This window comes from Lutra lutra, chromosome 4 (assembly GCF_902655055.1).
Source record: "Lutra lutra chromosome 4, mLutLut1.2, whole genome shotgun sequence".
Taxonomy (NCBI): domain Eukaryota; kingdom Metazoa; phylum Chordata; class Mammalia; order Carnivora; family Mustelidae; genus Lutra; species Lutra lutra.
Genome location: NC_062281.1, coordinates 53,732,183 through 53,748,687, shown reverse-complemented (window position 1 = coordinate 53,748,687; position 16,505 = coordinate 53,732,183). Strand labels below are relative to the sequence as shown.

General features: G+C 37.5%; 1 protein-coding gene across 3 annotated transcripts in view; it reads right to left on the bottom strand.

Annotated features, from left to right (window-relative positions):
* Positions 1-5,000: 5,000 nt before the first annotated feature.
* Positions 5,001-16,505, bottom strand: part of IMPA1 (inositol monophosphatase 1) — a 35,164-nt gene continuing 23,659 nt past the window's right edge. For all 3 annotated transcript variants that reach the window (XM_047727211.1, XM_047727212.1, XM_047727214.1), the window contains exons 8-9: positions 9,154-9,305; positions 5,001-7,062 (exon numbers count right to left, since the gene is read on the bottom strand). In XM_047727211.1, coding sequence (XP_047583167.1) covers positions 6,947-7,062; positions 9,154-9,305 — 268 coding nt within the window. In that variant the 3' untranslated portion in view covers positions 5,001-6,946. The remainder of the gene's footprint in view (positions 7,063-9,153; positions 9,306-16,505) is intronic.

Sequence of the window (16,505 nt, the reverse complement as noted above, 5' to 3'; positions counted from 1 at the left end):
CCTCTCTGGTCTGCAGTTTCTGCTGAAAAATTCACTGATAGCCTTATGGAGTTTCCTGTGCTTAACTTTTTTGCTTTTCTTGATGCTTTCAGAACTCTAGTTTTATCTTTAACCCTTGCTGTTTAAACTATTATGTGTTTTTGGGTGGACCTCCTTGGGCTCATCTTATTTGGAACTCTGTTTCCTGAACTGGATGTCTGTATCCTTCCCTAGGTTAGGGAAGTTTTCAGCCATTCTTTCTTTCAAATAAGTTTTCTGCCAAATAAGTTTTCTTCAAATAAGTTTTTTCTAACTTCTTCTGGAACACCTATAATGTAAATGTTCACTTGATGTTGTCCAAAAGCTCCCCTAACCTATCATTTTTTAAAATTCTTTTTTTCTTTTTGCTGTTCAGCTTGGGTGCTTTCCATTATCCCCCAAATGGCTGATCCATTCTTCTGCATCCACTATGACTCTTAATTCCCTGTAGTGTATTTTTCTTTTTTCATTGAAAAAAAATTTTTTTTCTCAAGGATTTTATTTATTTGACAAAGAGAGAGAAAGCAAGAGAGGGAACACTAGCAGAGAGAGTGGGAGAGGGAGAAGCAGGCTTCCTGCTGTGCAGGGAGCCTGATGTGGGACCCTGGGATCATGACCTGAACCAAAGGCAACCACTTAATGACTGAGCCACCCAGGCACCCCTCTTTTTTTATTATTAACTTTTATTTTATTTTTTCATTGTTCCAAGATTCATTGTTTATGCACCACACTCAGTGCTCCATGCAATACGTGCCCTCCTTAATACCTACCACCAGGCTCACCCAAACCCCCTACACCCTTCCCTCCAAAACCATCAGTTTTTTTTTTTTTTTTTCATTTCAGTTATTGTATTCTTCAGCCCTTTTTTATATTTTTTTTTTTGTCTCCTTGTCAAAGTTCTTATTTTATTCTTACATTCTTCTCCAGTCTGTTGAGCATCTTTACAATCATTATTCTAAACTCTTTATTGGGCATATTGACCATCCATGTCTCATTTAGTTTTCTGGGTTTTGTCTTCTTTCAGTTGAAACATAATCTTTTATCTCCCCATTTTGCTTGACTTTGTTTCTATGAATTAGTTAGAACAGCTACTTCTCCTAAACTTGAAGGAATGGTCTTGTGTATGGTCATCCCCTGTGCAGATCCTGTGCCTGGTAACTTTGACTGGCTGCCCAGAGCTGTGACTGGTATGGGGGTCCCTGGACACTCTGCTAGGGCTGCCCTGGTGGGATGTCCAGAGCTGAAGTGGGCATGGACTGGGGTGACCCTGGGGCTCTCTGCCCAGAGAGTGCCCTGGCAGGTCAGCTGAAGTGAGCATGGGCTGGGGTAGTCTCTGGATTTTCTGTGTAGAAGCCATCTTGGCAAGATAGCTGAAGCTGAAGTGGGTGCAACCCAGGTTGTCCCAGGTTTTCCCAAATACAGGGCACCCGGGCAAGTCAGCTGGAGGCAAGGTGAGCCAAATGCCAAGAAGTCCTGGGGCACTCATCATAGGGCTACCCCAGGGTGCAGGGAGCTGAAGCGGAGATGGGGCACAAACTGCAGGGTCCTGGGGCACTCTACACAGGAGGAACATTAGGATACAGCTGAAGCTCAAGTAGGTATAAGCCAGAGTGTGCTCAGCACAGGGGGTGCCCTAGCAGAGTGACTGGAGCCAAGGGTGGTGCCAAGTTGGGTGTCCCAGGACAAGGTGCATAGGGGGCACTTTAGTGGGTGGGGGAACTGAAGTAGGTGTGAGCCAGGAGGCCACCTATTGCACCTTGGTGTAACCGCTAGAACTATATATAGTGAGCACATACTTGGTGTGTCTCAGTGTTTGTCATGCTGGGGCCACCTGGTGAGACAGCTAGGGCTGGTATGGGCTAGGGACTGGGGATTCACTAAAGGGGATAAGGCCAGCTATAGTACCTGGACATTGCTCCCATCCACACTATTGAGGCGGAAGGAGAGAATATAAACCATGGTGCTCACCAGCCCCTCTGACCTAGAGTGTTCCAGCAGCTCCCTTACTATATGGTAGGATGCTAGGGCTAGTTCCTTTATATTCTAGTTGCTCTTTTATTAAACTATTGCTTTTTTTCTGGACCCCAGGGCTCACAATTTGCTCATAGTCCTTCAGTAGTATCCCTTCCCACTGCAGTATGTGTCCTGGGTGGGAGTTCCCTTTATTACTATCTCCATCCCTCTTGCCATTCTTTATGTGGTCTTTTGTACAGAAGCTGTTTAATCAGCCCTCAGTTCTTTAGGAGGAATTGTGTTACATATGAGGGCAGACTTGGTGTGTGGAGGTGAGTTCAGGATCTTCCTACGTAGCCATCTTGGACCACAGTCCCAATTATCTTTTTCATTGATAAGGAGTTATTTATACAATCTGGATAGAATTTGTCAGATGTATTATCACAAACTTTGGGGGTTGCCCTCTGACTCTCCTACTCGTATATTTAGATGATAAAAGTAGCTCGATCAATCTTCCTTTAGGATTAGTGCTTTTTGTGTGTTTTGTTGTTTACCACAAAGAAGCTATTCTCTTATGTTATCTTCTAGAAGCTTTACTTTCATATTTATGATCCATCTGGAATGGATTTTTGTGCATGTGGATCAAGATTTTTCCCACTTCAGATATTCATATTAATTGATTCCACACCTTTACTAAAAAGACCATCTTTTTCTTATTCCATTAATTATCTTAAACTAGATAGCTCTATATGTTGGTCTATTTCTGAACCTTATTCCACTGGTCTATTTGAATATCCTTGTGCTAGTAGTAAAACTGTTTTAATTATGGCACCTCTATAACAAGTCTTGATAACTAGTGGTATAGTCTTTTAACTTCACTATTGTGCTTTAAGATGGTCTTTGCTATTTTTGGCTCTCTATATTTCCAGGTAAGTTGTTAGCCCTCACGCCCTCACCCAAACCATTAGGATTTTGGTGGACTGCATTCAATTTAACATCAATTTGACAGGAATTAACAATGGAAAAATAGTGTTCTAAACAATAAATATGTATATTATTACTATTCAGATCTTTTAAAAATTTGTTATGTTTTGTACTTTCTCTGTGCAGAGCTCTTGTACATCTTTCATTAGACAAATATTGGATAGTATTTAATGAAGATCCATAGTATTTAAAAAGCTATCTTAGGTGTTTCTAGCTTACACAAATGATTTTGTACTTTGACCTTATCTCTAGTAACACCACTAAAGACACTAATTAGAAAGAAAATCCAAAAGGATCTGCAAATAACCTAAGTGGGAAATCAGACAGTGAATTAGTTTTATTTCTCCAATTAATCCATTTTTTTTCTCATGTAATTTCTTACGTTAGTTACCATATAGTATGTTGTTAGTTTTTGATGTAGTGCTCAAGATTCATTGTTTACATGTAATACCCAGTGCTCCATGCAATATATGCCCTCCTTAATACCCATCACTGGGCTCCCCCAACCCCCCACCCCTTTCCCCTCTAAAGCCCTCAGTTTGTTTCTCAGAGTCCACAGTCTCTCATGGTTCATCTCCCCCTCTAATTCCACCACCCTTCACTTTTCCCTTCCTTCTCCTAATGTCTTTCATTGCTATTCCTTATGTTCCACAAGCAATCAATCCTTATACTGTTTTTTGTTTTTGTTTTACCTTGCATTGAAAGCTACAGATTTCCCTATAAGCAGTGCTTGACCTGTACCTGCAAATTTTAATGTTATATTTTCATTAAAATAAACCCTGAAAACTGAAGAACTTTCAAGGGATAATGACAGGGATAGAATTAAGAGATAGCATAACATTAAAAAGGTAAATAAAAGGGTAGGAAGATAAAGTTAAGGAAGTCCCTTAGAAACAAAAGCGAAGAGATGTTAAATAGAAAATAAGAAGGGGGCTCCTGGGTGGCTCAGTGGGTTAAGCCTCTGCCTTCGGCTCAGGTCATGATCCCAGGGTCCTGAGATCAAGCCCCGCATCAGGCTCTCTGCTTGGCAGGGAGCCTGCTTCCCCCCGCTCTCTGCCTGCCTCTCTGCCTATTTGTGATCTCTCTCTCTGTCAAATAAATAAATAAAATCTTTAAAAAAAAAAGAAAGAAAGAAAGAAAATAAGAGGATAAATCTAGGAGGTCCAATACCTGAATAAGAGAAATTCCAGAAAGAGGACAGAGAATGAGGAAGGGAGGAAACGATGAAAGAAGCAAAACACTAAAGGACTTAAATTCACAGAATGAAAGGATATGAATAACTAATTAGCACAATGGATTAAAAAAAAATCCTATCACTAGGAAATTTAGGATTTTCTTTTGATTTCAGGAGTTTTCTAAGATTTTCAATAAAAAAAGACTTGGTTAATGGATTGAAAATTGAAAGACTTCTCATCCTCAATTCTGAAGCGAGGCAAATTCTGAGGGAAAACTGTTTTCAAGCTAGCATTTTAGAACTACCCAAACTGGGTGCCTGGGTGGCTCAGTGGGTTAAACCTCTGTCTTCTTCGGCTCAGGTCATGATCTCAGGGTCCTGAAATAGAGCCCAGCATTGGGTTCTCTGCTCAGCAGGGAGCCTGCATCCCCCCCTCTCTCTCTGCCTGCCTCTCTGCCTACTTGTGATCTCTCTCTCTCTGTCAAACAAATAAATAAAATCTTAAAACAAAACAAAACTACCCAAACTATCAATGAAGGGATAGACATTTTCTTGTGAGATTTCAAAACCTACCTCTAAGTATCTGGAAGATGGGTGCACCAAAATGAGAGAATGAGCAGGAAGATCAAGGACACAGATGACTGAACATAAGAGAAATAAAAAGAAGGTCCAGGACGGTGGTGCAGCATACTTATCCAGTAACCAGTTTACACCGGAAGAAAAGAAAAAGGGCCCCCAAAAGTGTATCTATAGGAGGAAAAGAAAACAGTGCTAATAGAACAGAATACCTGATTAGGGTTGGACAAGTAGGAAACAAAGAGGTTTTACAATCCTGGGGAAAAGGTATTAATTTCAGGAAGAACAAAAGTTGTACAGGAGAGAAAATATAATCATAACACACTACTAGTTAGCTAACCAGTGAATAAAAGTCCTAAGTTAAACACTGAATATAAATTTAACAGTAACAAGAAAGATATTATTGTAATAGGAGGATGAAAAGGAAGAGATAAAGTAACTCACGGGTGAATTACAAGTACAAAATCCTTATCTTCTATAACAGCAAGTTAACAGATAATGAATAAAACCCATAAATATGTAACAGAATATATCCCTCGTTAAAAAGATGGAGGTAAATACTAGAAGAAACTGCTAAAAGAGTTGGAGAGATGGACTATTACTCAAATTTTCAAACTATTGTTGGATAACTCACTTGTCAATCCTTTTTCAACATCCAAAGAAATTTCAGCCACTGTCTAATTGCATTTAGAATAAAAAATTAAGTCAAGTCTTTTAGAAAAGCTGAGAAAACAGCAAGCAAAAAAACCCCAAGAACATATATTCAATCACAACTGCAAATGTGAAATATTTACAACTCAACACAAAACACCTAGAAGTACTTTAAACTACAAATTTTAACAACATTCAATCATACTTACTTAAAATTTTTCATCAGTCTTAATTAAATTTAATTGAAAAATTAACCTGAGTAATATAGTACAAGATATTTTTACTGCACATGACCAACAGCACAAATACAGTATCTTTATTACTCAAATCTTAGTATATTTTTAAATATATTAGATGTGCACAACAATAAAATAACCTCCTAGTTTACAGATGCACTTTTCATTCTATCAAATACAAGGCTCACATGAGACCATAACAAATCTATGTTCAAGTGCCCAGGGACAAGGCTAAGCAGTCAATTAACCTTTTAAAATATCTATAAACCAGAATAATTTTCTTTAAGGTTCATAAGCCAAAGACTATTAAGGTATTTTTTAAGACTGAATCGAATCTGGTGGCAAAGAAATTAAGAAATTTGGGGAAAAAACATAGTTCAATATTAACAATAAAGTATATCTGCCAGGTTCTAGGTTTTCCTTGGCACAACCATGAAGTATGAACATCTTTAAAACATGAATATTGAATTCAGTACAATTTTACAGTGTATCCAATTATAGTAGAAAAGTAGATAGCTGATGAGAATGTTTTTTTGAAACAGCTTCTTGAATCCAAATAAATACTGTCATGCAGGGTCTTAGAAAATATATTAACTATAGAAATGCCCGCAATTAGAAATGGTATCTGGCAATATGGTAATTGAAATGGTATGGCAATGTGAAATGTTAAAAGGAATGATAATGTAAAATATGAAAACGATGATGGGATAATTTTTACTTTAAAACCTAAAGTAAAAATAAAGAGTGGTGAGCTCATTACTTTATGTATGTTATAATTAGGAATTGTTACCTCCAAAATATTTTTTTCAATGCTTATTTTTGAATTGCCCATATTTGACAGATACTCTGCTAGGTGGTATGTATACACTGACGAGTCAAACTAGGTTCTCTGCAAAGAAGAATACCTTGGTCTAGGAAGTACCCATTACAGACTTACAAATTTAATTAAATACGGCTTTGGGAACTAAGGAGAAAATCTTTTCCAAAAAGTTACCTCTCTAATTAAGAATGCTATGCACATAGTCAATTTCAGAGGCTCATACATACTTAGAAACTCTAAATTGCTAACTACTGCAGTTGATGTGACTGATACTTCTCTCATCAACTGCCTGTGTATTTTCCCCCAAAGCACATTCTTACACACAAAATTTTTTAAAACAATGAAATATTTCCTCTGTTCTTTCATACTCTGTCTTAGTAAAATATACAACAAAATGCAATTTTTCATCTGGATATCAAATAATTTAAACCAAACATATTACACACGCGAAACAGACGTCCTAAGTTTTAAAACACCGTCAGTGTGTCCGCAAATATGGGGCGAAGCAGCTGTGACTACGTGGTGCTGCCGCAATTACTCTTCATCGTCTCTTTGAAGTGGTATCACCTGAATTTCTGTGGCTATCCTTTCTGCTAAGGTTTTATTATTCGCAGCAATTATTCTTCGTGACATCAAGTCAAATGGCCCACCTAAAATCAAACCAAACATGATTCCTGTAAAACTAGTATAGTATGTGCTATTGGTCAATCATAACATTTTAATACTTTCAATTTTCTTAAAAAAAAAAAAAACTGTCATTATCATAATGTTTAAGCTTTGGCAATACATAAATGAGTTTTAACAATCTTTTAGTAAATACCAGAGCTTTTTGTGGGGGAGGGGTGTCTCAATCATACCAGTCTGAAAAATGTCATTTTTTTTTCTAAATTTAAATTCATGAGTTAACATGCAATGTAATATTAGCTTCATCTACTTCTTTCCTGTGTTCTTTTTCTAATCTTTTTATTACTTTTATTACCTCTTTCATGTGTGGCAATCTATGGACAGGAAATCTGACTCCACAGCACAGCATTTTCATATCACTCTCCTTCCCATTTCTTTACTTCTTCATTGCTTTTTTCCCTGATCACTGGTGAATACTTTTAGCCCAGGTTCACTCTTCACTTAAAAAAATTTCACCATCTTGGGGCACCTGGGTGGCTCAGTGGGTTAAAGCCTCTGCCTTTGGCTCAGGTCACGATTCCAGGGTCCTGGGATCGAGCCCTGCATCGGGCTCTCTGCTCCGCAGGGAGCCTGCTTCCTCCTCTCTCTCTCTGCCTGCCTCTCTGCCTACCTGTGATCTCTGTCAAATAAATAAATAAAATCTTAAAAAAAAAAATTTCACCATCAGTTCATAGAAAGAAGTTAACCTCTCTAGGCCCACGGCAGAAAGTGAAGATGGGGCAAGTTCATTGTCAACTACCACCGTGGTCACCAAAAAGCTCTTGGTACAAACCTCAGATTCAGTGACCTTCTATAGTTTTCAGTAGCTTCTCAAGAGTTCCTGATACTCGGGCAACTGGGTGGCTCAGTGGGTTAAAGACTCTGCCTTCGGCTCAGGTCATGATCCCAGGGCCCTGAGATGGAGCCCTGCATTGGGCTCTCTGCTCAGCAGGGAGCCTGCTTCCCCCTCTCTCTCTACCTGCCTCTCTGCCTGCTTGTGATGTCTGTCTGTCAAATAAATAAAATCTTTAAAAAAAAAAAAAGAGTTCCAGTGTACAACATTTATTTAACCTGGACTAATGGGAAAAGAATGGAGGCAGCTTTCATATTTAAGTAATGTGTTCATGCCAGGGACAAAATGAAGATTTTGACAAACTGAGTCAAGCTCCAGCTCACTGTATGGAACACACATCTGAAAGTAAAAGAACTATGGCCACAGCAAGCACTGTTAGAGATTCTGGACAATATTAATGGTCATATTGAATTAATATTATACTTTTGAATTTTCTTTGTTGTATAGCTTGGTTTATTTTTAACTTGAAAATGTTTTGGTTTCATAGTTGTATCTTAAATTATTTGGTTTTATGTTTACACATGTATAAGTGATTTTAAAATAAAGTAATTCAAGATGAAAAAAAAAAGAGTTCCTGATACTCATGTCTGAAGAGGCTTAATCATTTATCATTATTAATCCCACATTATAATTAGCTTCTTATCTTTGCCTCTATCTCTAAATTTGTTTTTTTTTTGTTTTTGTTTTTAGATTTTATTTGACAGAGATCACAAGTAGGCAAAGAGGCAGGCAGAGTCAGAGAGGGAAGCAGGCTCCCTGCTCAGCAAAGAGCCCAATGTGGGCTCTGATCCCAGGACCCTGGGATCATGACCCGAGCCAAAAGCAGAGGCTCAACCCCCTGAGCCACCCAGGTGCCCCTCAATTTGTTATTCTTATTTTGCAGAAAACTACATGCCTTGTTTTTGTTTTGCCTTTAAGAATTTATGTAATAGGGGCGCCTGGGTGGCTCAGTGGGTTAAGCCACTGCCTTCGGCTCAGGTCATGATCTCAGAGTCCTGGGATCGAGCCCCGCATCGGGCTCTCTGCTCGGCGGGGAGCCTGCTTCCTCCTCTCTCTCTGCCTGCCTCTCTGCCTGCTTGTGATCTCTCTGTCAAATAAATAAATAAAATCTTAAAAAAAAAAAAAAGAATTTATGTAATAAATATTAATATATATTAAACATTAAAGGAAAAAAAAGCTACATATAAAGGAAAGTCCAACAGCTTTTACTGTTCCATAATTTTACCTGTCACGTCCAATAGTACTCCACCAGCTTCGGTAACAATAATGCCAGCTCCTGCCATATCCCAGCAGTGAATTCCCATTTCATAATAGGCATCTGCAACTCCAGCTGCCACAAGGCACATATTAACAGCTGCTGTTCCAACACCTCGGATCCTAACAAATAACATTTAAAAATCAGATTGAAAAATATCTTTCCAAAAGCCTACTCCTCTAGTTTAATTGTTGAGAGAATTTACAAGTTAAAAAAAAAAACTTATCTAATTATCATGATATACTATACAGATGACAAAATTAATCCCCATAGAGCAATCGTTTAGTAAGCTAAACACTAAAAGATATTTTCAGGGAAAAAAAAAGGAAGAAAATGCCATCATTCTTCTATAATGGCATGCATGTATATTCATATTTATCTCAACGCAGGGACTGCAGCCCCATAATACAAGCAGTCTCTAGGAGGAGTAAAATATGTTATTGGTCACTGCCACCTGTGTGCACATCAGTATGTGTGACTAAAGGGTTAACGGCACACCCGGGCTCTGGTGAGATGCAAGACCACCTGAAAAGAGTATTACAGGTTTGTACCTCTTCCCTGGAAATATCTATGTAAATATGGACACTGCTTTGATAGCCATTACAGTAATAACCGATTCAAGAAAGAATCACTAATAAATGCCAAAATGAGCAAGCACAAGACTGGTATTTACATAATGTCAAATTACCTCCCCCTAACATATGTAATGCATGCATATATCATTTTATTGTGTTTTGTTTTATCACATATCATATATATTGATTTTTTTACAAACTGAATCTATTGGTACTTCATGTCTCTTTATCACATTTTGGTAATTCTTACAATATTTCAAAATTTGTCATTATTATGTTGATCAATGATTATGATTCGCTGAAAGCTAAGATGATTAGCATTTTTAGTAATAAAATGTTAAGGTATTATGCACATTGCTTTTTTAGACATAATGCTATTATATATTTCATATACCATGGTATAATAGAAACATGACTTATATGCACTAGAAAACCAAAAAATTCATTTGACTTGCTTTATTGAGGTAGTTGTTTTATTGCTATAGTCTAGAACCAAACCTGCAATATGACTGAGGTATGCCTGTACCTATAATGGAAAAGCATCTTTATAATGGTCTACCAATATCAAGTGAACTAACTTATTATCACCAATAATGGGACAAAAAGCTATCAAGTGCCTCCTCCTATGATGCACTGAGAAAGACATAACATTGCTTCTCTAGCATTCCTGACAAAAATGTATAACTCCAATCTTGAGGAAACCAGACAAACCCAAATCAAGGACTTACTACAAAATAACTGGCATACATTTTTTAAAAATAGCAAGAGCATAAAAGACCAAGACCAAGTAACTGTTCCAGATTTTTAAAAATTGATGATAAATGACAACTAAATGCAATGTTTGATCCTGGGTTGAATCTTGGATCTGATTCTTTTCAAAGTTTGAATAAAGTGTCACTGTATTAGATAATATATCACTGTTAACTTCCTGATTTTTACAACTGTATTATAATTATGTTAGGGAGTATCCCCTTTATTAAAAAACACTGAAATATTTAAGAAAAAGTGTTCATCATGTCTGCAAGTAATTTTCAAGTGATTTTTACTCAAGTTTTCCTTTTGTAATTATTTAAACCCCTTCATAAAAGGCTGTGAGATCTGTTCATTGAAAAGGAAATACAGGAGTTGGTGGGGAGCAGGAAGATGGAGTGGTAGGAGCATCCTGAGCTCAACTCCTTCCACAGATACACCAAGATAACAGCTCTATCTGTACAAGTCACTCTGAAAAATGACCCAAAGTCTGGCAAAACAGACCTTCCAAAGTTAACTGTGGAAAGACCAAATCTTCTGCCCTCTTTAGGGAAGAAGGGGACAGAGCTGCCCTGGAACCAAACCCCCAGGTGAGACTAACACAAACAGAAGCGACATCCCAAGTGTGGAGAAGTGAGATGATCAGACTCCATGCCAGGTACTCCAGGCACTAGAGAACAACACTGCAAAGATGAGCTCCCATAACATTTGGCTCTGATAACCAGTGAGGCTTAACTTTGAAAGCTGTTAAAATCAGCAGGGTTTAACTCCAGGTACTTTAAAAATCAGTAGGCTTAGCTCTGGAAGAGCTGCAGCACAATGGGAAACTGTCCTTGCCCTAAAATAACCCAAAACAAAAACCCTATAATAAATATCCCAGCCTAGATACAGCATAGAAGCAGCAATTTGAAAAGTGCCTGTGGTATACACAGAAAGAGACTTATTTACTAATCACAGAACAAGTGCTGGAGGGGCAGGAATCTTCAGGAAACTTCTCCAAGAACAAAAGTATAGGCAGGCACCACTTCACTTCCTCTCCCCTAGCCTAAGTAGCCTGACACGTGTGGAAACCTGTATAAACCCTATCCACCTATCTCACTAGCACTATATACCTCACCCTCCCCATACAGCCCACACCCCACAACTTGATAGGTATCCCTGAAAAGCAGCTCCTGCCCACCACATCCAGCAAACAGCCCCAGCAAGGACTAGCACCACTGCAAAGTGACTCTTTCTTGGGTAGAGGCAGGGATAACCCCACACACCAGCACACCCACAGTTCCAGCAACCAAGCCTTTAAGCTGGCCACCCCAGGAGAATGCCCTGCACTTGGTGTGCCTGCAGCTACAGCAAACAGACTGGGTATAGATATCTACTCTGACTGCCCACCCCTCGCACCAAAAAAAGCTTCTTAGGGAGCCCCACAGGGAAAGTGCCCTGCCTTCTGAAGTGCCCATAGCTAAGGCAAACTAGATGTAGACACCTCCCACATACAACCATACAGTAGTCTCAGGCCTCTCAGTGTGCAGGACCAAACCTGGTATGATGTGCCCACAGCAAGCAAAATAAGACAGGTCACTGTAGCCAACTGGACTAAAGGCAAATGTGACTGGGCCACAATAGCAGGGTGCACAGAGCCCACAAAGACACCCCTGTAGTGCCTGGTTCTGATGAACAAGGGCACTGGGCTCCAGGGCACAGAAGCTTTTCTTCATAAGGCCACTACTTTCAAGACCAGGAGACAGAGCTGACCTTCTTAATACACAGACTCAGAGTTTGACAAAATGAGGAGAGAGAGGACTATATCCCAAATGAAAGAACAAGAAAAAAAATCGCAGCAAAAAAGCTAAATGACATGGAGATAAGCACTATGCCTGATAAAGAATTCAAAGTAATGGTCATAAAGATATTCCCCACTCAAGGGTCTTGAGGAAGGAAAAAAAAAAAAAAAAGAAAAAAGATCGCAGATCTTCAACAAAAAGATAGAAAATAAAAAAAAGAACCAAACAGAGATGAACTCAATAATGGGGGGAAAAAACACACTAGAGGGAATCAACAGAACAAAGGATGCAAAAGAACAGAGTGGTGATCTGGAAAACGGTAATGGAAAGCAACCAAACTGCACCAAAAAAAAAAAAGGAAGATAAGAAAACTCCATGATTTCATCAAGCATAATAACATAAGCATTATAGGGATCTCAGAAGGAAAAGAGAGAAAGAAAACTTATTTGAAGAAATAATAGCTGAAAACTTCCCTAACCTGGGGAAAGAAACAGACCTCCATATTCAGGAGGCAGAGCGTCTAAGGAGATCCACATCTCCCTACATTATCGTTACTTTCTGCCACATTAATTATTAAAAGAATTGTAAAAGCAACAAGAGCAAAAACAGTTGCATACAAAGGAAACCCCATAAGGCTATCAGCTGATTTCTTGGTAGAAACTTTGCAGGCTAGAAGACAGTGTCATGATATATTCAAAGTGCTTAAAGGAAAAAACCTGCAACCAGAATACTCTCTCCAGCAAGATAATCATTTAGAATAGAAGGAGAGATAGAGTTTCCCAGACAAACAAAAGTTAAAGGAGTTCATTACCACTAAGCTAGCCTTACACAAAATGTTGAAAGGAATTCTGAGTGGAAAGAAAAGGCCCTAACAGTAAGACAATTATGAAAGGAAGAAATTTCATGAATAAATAAAAATAAATAATAAAGGTAGGCAAATCTCTTAAAAAACCAGTATGGAGATGAAAACACAAAAGCAGTAAAATGAATTATACATACAACAATGAATCAAGGATACACAAAATAAAATTATATAAAATATAACATTCATAAAATGGGTGGGGAGTAAATATTTCGTGCTTTTAGAATCTGTTTGAACTTAAGTGACCCTCAACTTAATACAGACTGCTATTCCCATAAGATGTTATATATTAACCTAATGGTAACTGCAAATCTAAAATCTATAACAGATAAACACACACAAAAAAGGAGATAGGAATTAAAAGTGTAACACCAAAAAGCCATCAAACCACAAGGGAAGAGAATAAGAGAAGGAATGGAGAAAAACAACCAGAAAGTAAGTCACAAAATGGCAATAAGAACATACTTATGAATAATTACTTTAAAGGTAAAAGGACAAATGCTACAATCAAAAGATACAGGGTGACGGAAAAGATTTAAAAAAAAGAGAGAGAGAGAGACCTATCCATTTGCTGCCTATAAGAGGCTTACTTTAGACCTAAGACATGCATACACTTAACGGACAGAAGAAGATTCCATGCAAACAGCAGTGAAACAAAAAGCCAAGGTAGCAATATTTAGATCACACAAAACTGTCTTATGTTACAGTCTCTGTTTTAAAGTCTAAGCCTGGCATTATACAATGATAAAGGGAACATTCTAAAAAGAGGATATAACAACTGTAAATGTCTATGCACCCAACATTGGACAACCAAATATATAAAGCAACTACTAACAGGCATAAAGGGAAAAATTGACAATAATGGTAGGTGGCTTTAACACAACACTTACATCAGTGTAAGACCATCCAGAGACAAAATCAACAGGAAACAGTATCTTTGAACAACACATTAGACCAATGGACCTAAAAGATATATATACAACATTCTACCTGAAAACAGCAGAATATATGTTCTTTTCAAGTGCACACAGAACATTTTCCAGAACAGATCACATGTTAAGCCATAAAACATATCTCAATAAAATCCATAAGACTGAAATCCTACAAGCATCTTTTCTGACCACAACAGTGTAACACTAGAAATCAATTACAAGAGGAAATCTAGAAAGAACACAAATACACACAGGCTAAACAACATGCTAGTAGGCAATCAATGGGTCAACCAAAAAAAAAAAAAAAAATCAAAGAGGGAATAAAATCTATGGAGATAAAATACAACTGTCCAAAATCTTTGAGATGCAGCAAAAAGCAGTTCTAAGAGGGAAGTCTGTATCAATATGAGCCTAAATCAGAAACAAGAAAAATCTCAAACACCTAACCTTACATCTAAGAGATCTATAAAAAGAACAAAGCCCAAAGCTAATAGAAGGAAATATTAAGGCTAGAGCAGAAATAGAGACTTAAAGAAAGAAAGGAAGGAAGGAAGGAAGGAAGGAAGGAAGGAAGAAAGAAAGAAAGAAAGAAAGAAAGAAAGAAAGAAAGAAAATGTCAGTGAAACTAGGAACTGGTTCTCTGAAAAGACAAAGCTGATAAGCCTTTAGCCAGATTCAGCAACAAAAAAAAAAGAGAAAGAACTGAATCAGAAGTGAAGGAGGATAAATAACAACTGATAGCACAGAAATGCAAAGGATTATAAGAATATTATGAAAATTATATTGGGCAACCTAGAAGAAATGAATAAATTCCTAGAAACATATAAACGTCCACACCTGAATCAGAAGAAATAGAAAATTTGAACAAACTAACTGCTAGCAGTGAAACTGAATCAGTAATCAAACTCCCAGCAAACAACAGTCTAGGACCAGATGGATTCACAGGTGCATTGTACCAAACATTTAAGGAAGAGTTAATACTAAAATAAATTTTAAAAAATAAAGAATACATATTCTTCTCAAACTGTTCCCCCAAAAAATATTAGAAGGAAAGCTCCCAAATTAATTCTATGAGGCCAGCATTACTCTGACACCAAAACCAAAGACACTACAAAAGAAGAAAACTACAGGTTAGTATCTCTGATGAACACAGATGCAAAATCCTCAACAAAATATTAGCAAGCCAAGTTCAACAATACATTAACATGATCATTCACCATGATCAAGTGGGATTTAGTCCAAAGATGTAGGGATAGTTTAACAGTCACAAATCAATATCATACACCACATCAACAAAATGAAAAGTAAACATCACACGATCATCCCACTAGATGCAGAAAAAGTGTGATGAATTTCAACACCTATTTATGTTAAAAACCCTCAGCAAAATTGGTTTACAGGGAACATAGCTCAACATAATAAAGTCCATATATGAAAAACCCACAGTTAACATTATGCTCAATGGTAAAATACTGACTGATAGCTTTTCCTCTAAGAGCAGTAACAAGACAAGGATGTCCACTCCCATCACTTTTCTTCAACATACTGGGAGCCCTAGTTGCAACAGTCACACAAGATAAAGGAATAAAAGGCATCCAAATTGGTAACGAAGAAGTAAAACTGTCACTACTGGCAACTGCCCAGATACTATACATAGAACACCCTAAAGACTCCACCAAAATACGGTTAAAAATGAGACATGTTTATACCAAATCAATTTTAAAAAAAGATTAAAATTATGTGATGCCTTTGATTCCAAATATGCTTTCCTGCCCATTTCTTACTGCATATCAGATTTAAGAAAGAACTAGTAACAAATGTTAAACAGACATTTGACTGCTTTTCAAATACATAAAACCAAATTAACTTTAGTGGCTTTTGATAGTTTATATAAAGAATGGCATATGGAATTTTCCCTGCTTCTCGTGGGATATGTTATAGTTCATAGCTCATGTCCTAGAAAGCAAATATCAAGCTCTTTCATAAATGGCCCCTTGGTATTTCTATTCAGAGACAGAACTGTAGGCTGGAAGAACAATACTGCTACCTACTGGCAATGCTTCTGTTCATTTCTAATAAATATCATAGGCTCTCAGGCAAGGGGCCTGATAGTCAGAAAAGAACATATTCTTTTAAGGACAAATACTGCCAGCGAGTACTTAATTATCAAATAATCAAGACTGTGGTATAGATTTTACAAATGTGTTCTGAATCCTATCTTAGTCTGATCCATCTAGAGAATTTATGGCATAAAGTAAAAAAGGACTATCTTCGGTATCACAGAGATTTGAGTTTGCACCCCTACTTAGCTGCTTAAAACTGTAATCTCGAGAAAGTTTCCTCTTCAAGTTTTACTTTTCTTGTCATCAAAATGGGGATACCAACTTACTCAGGACACTGTTGTTAATGGTTATAATAAATA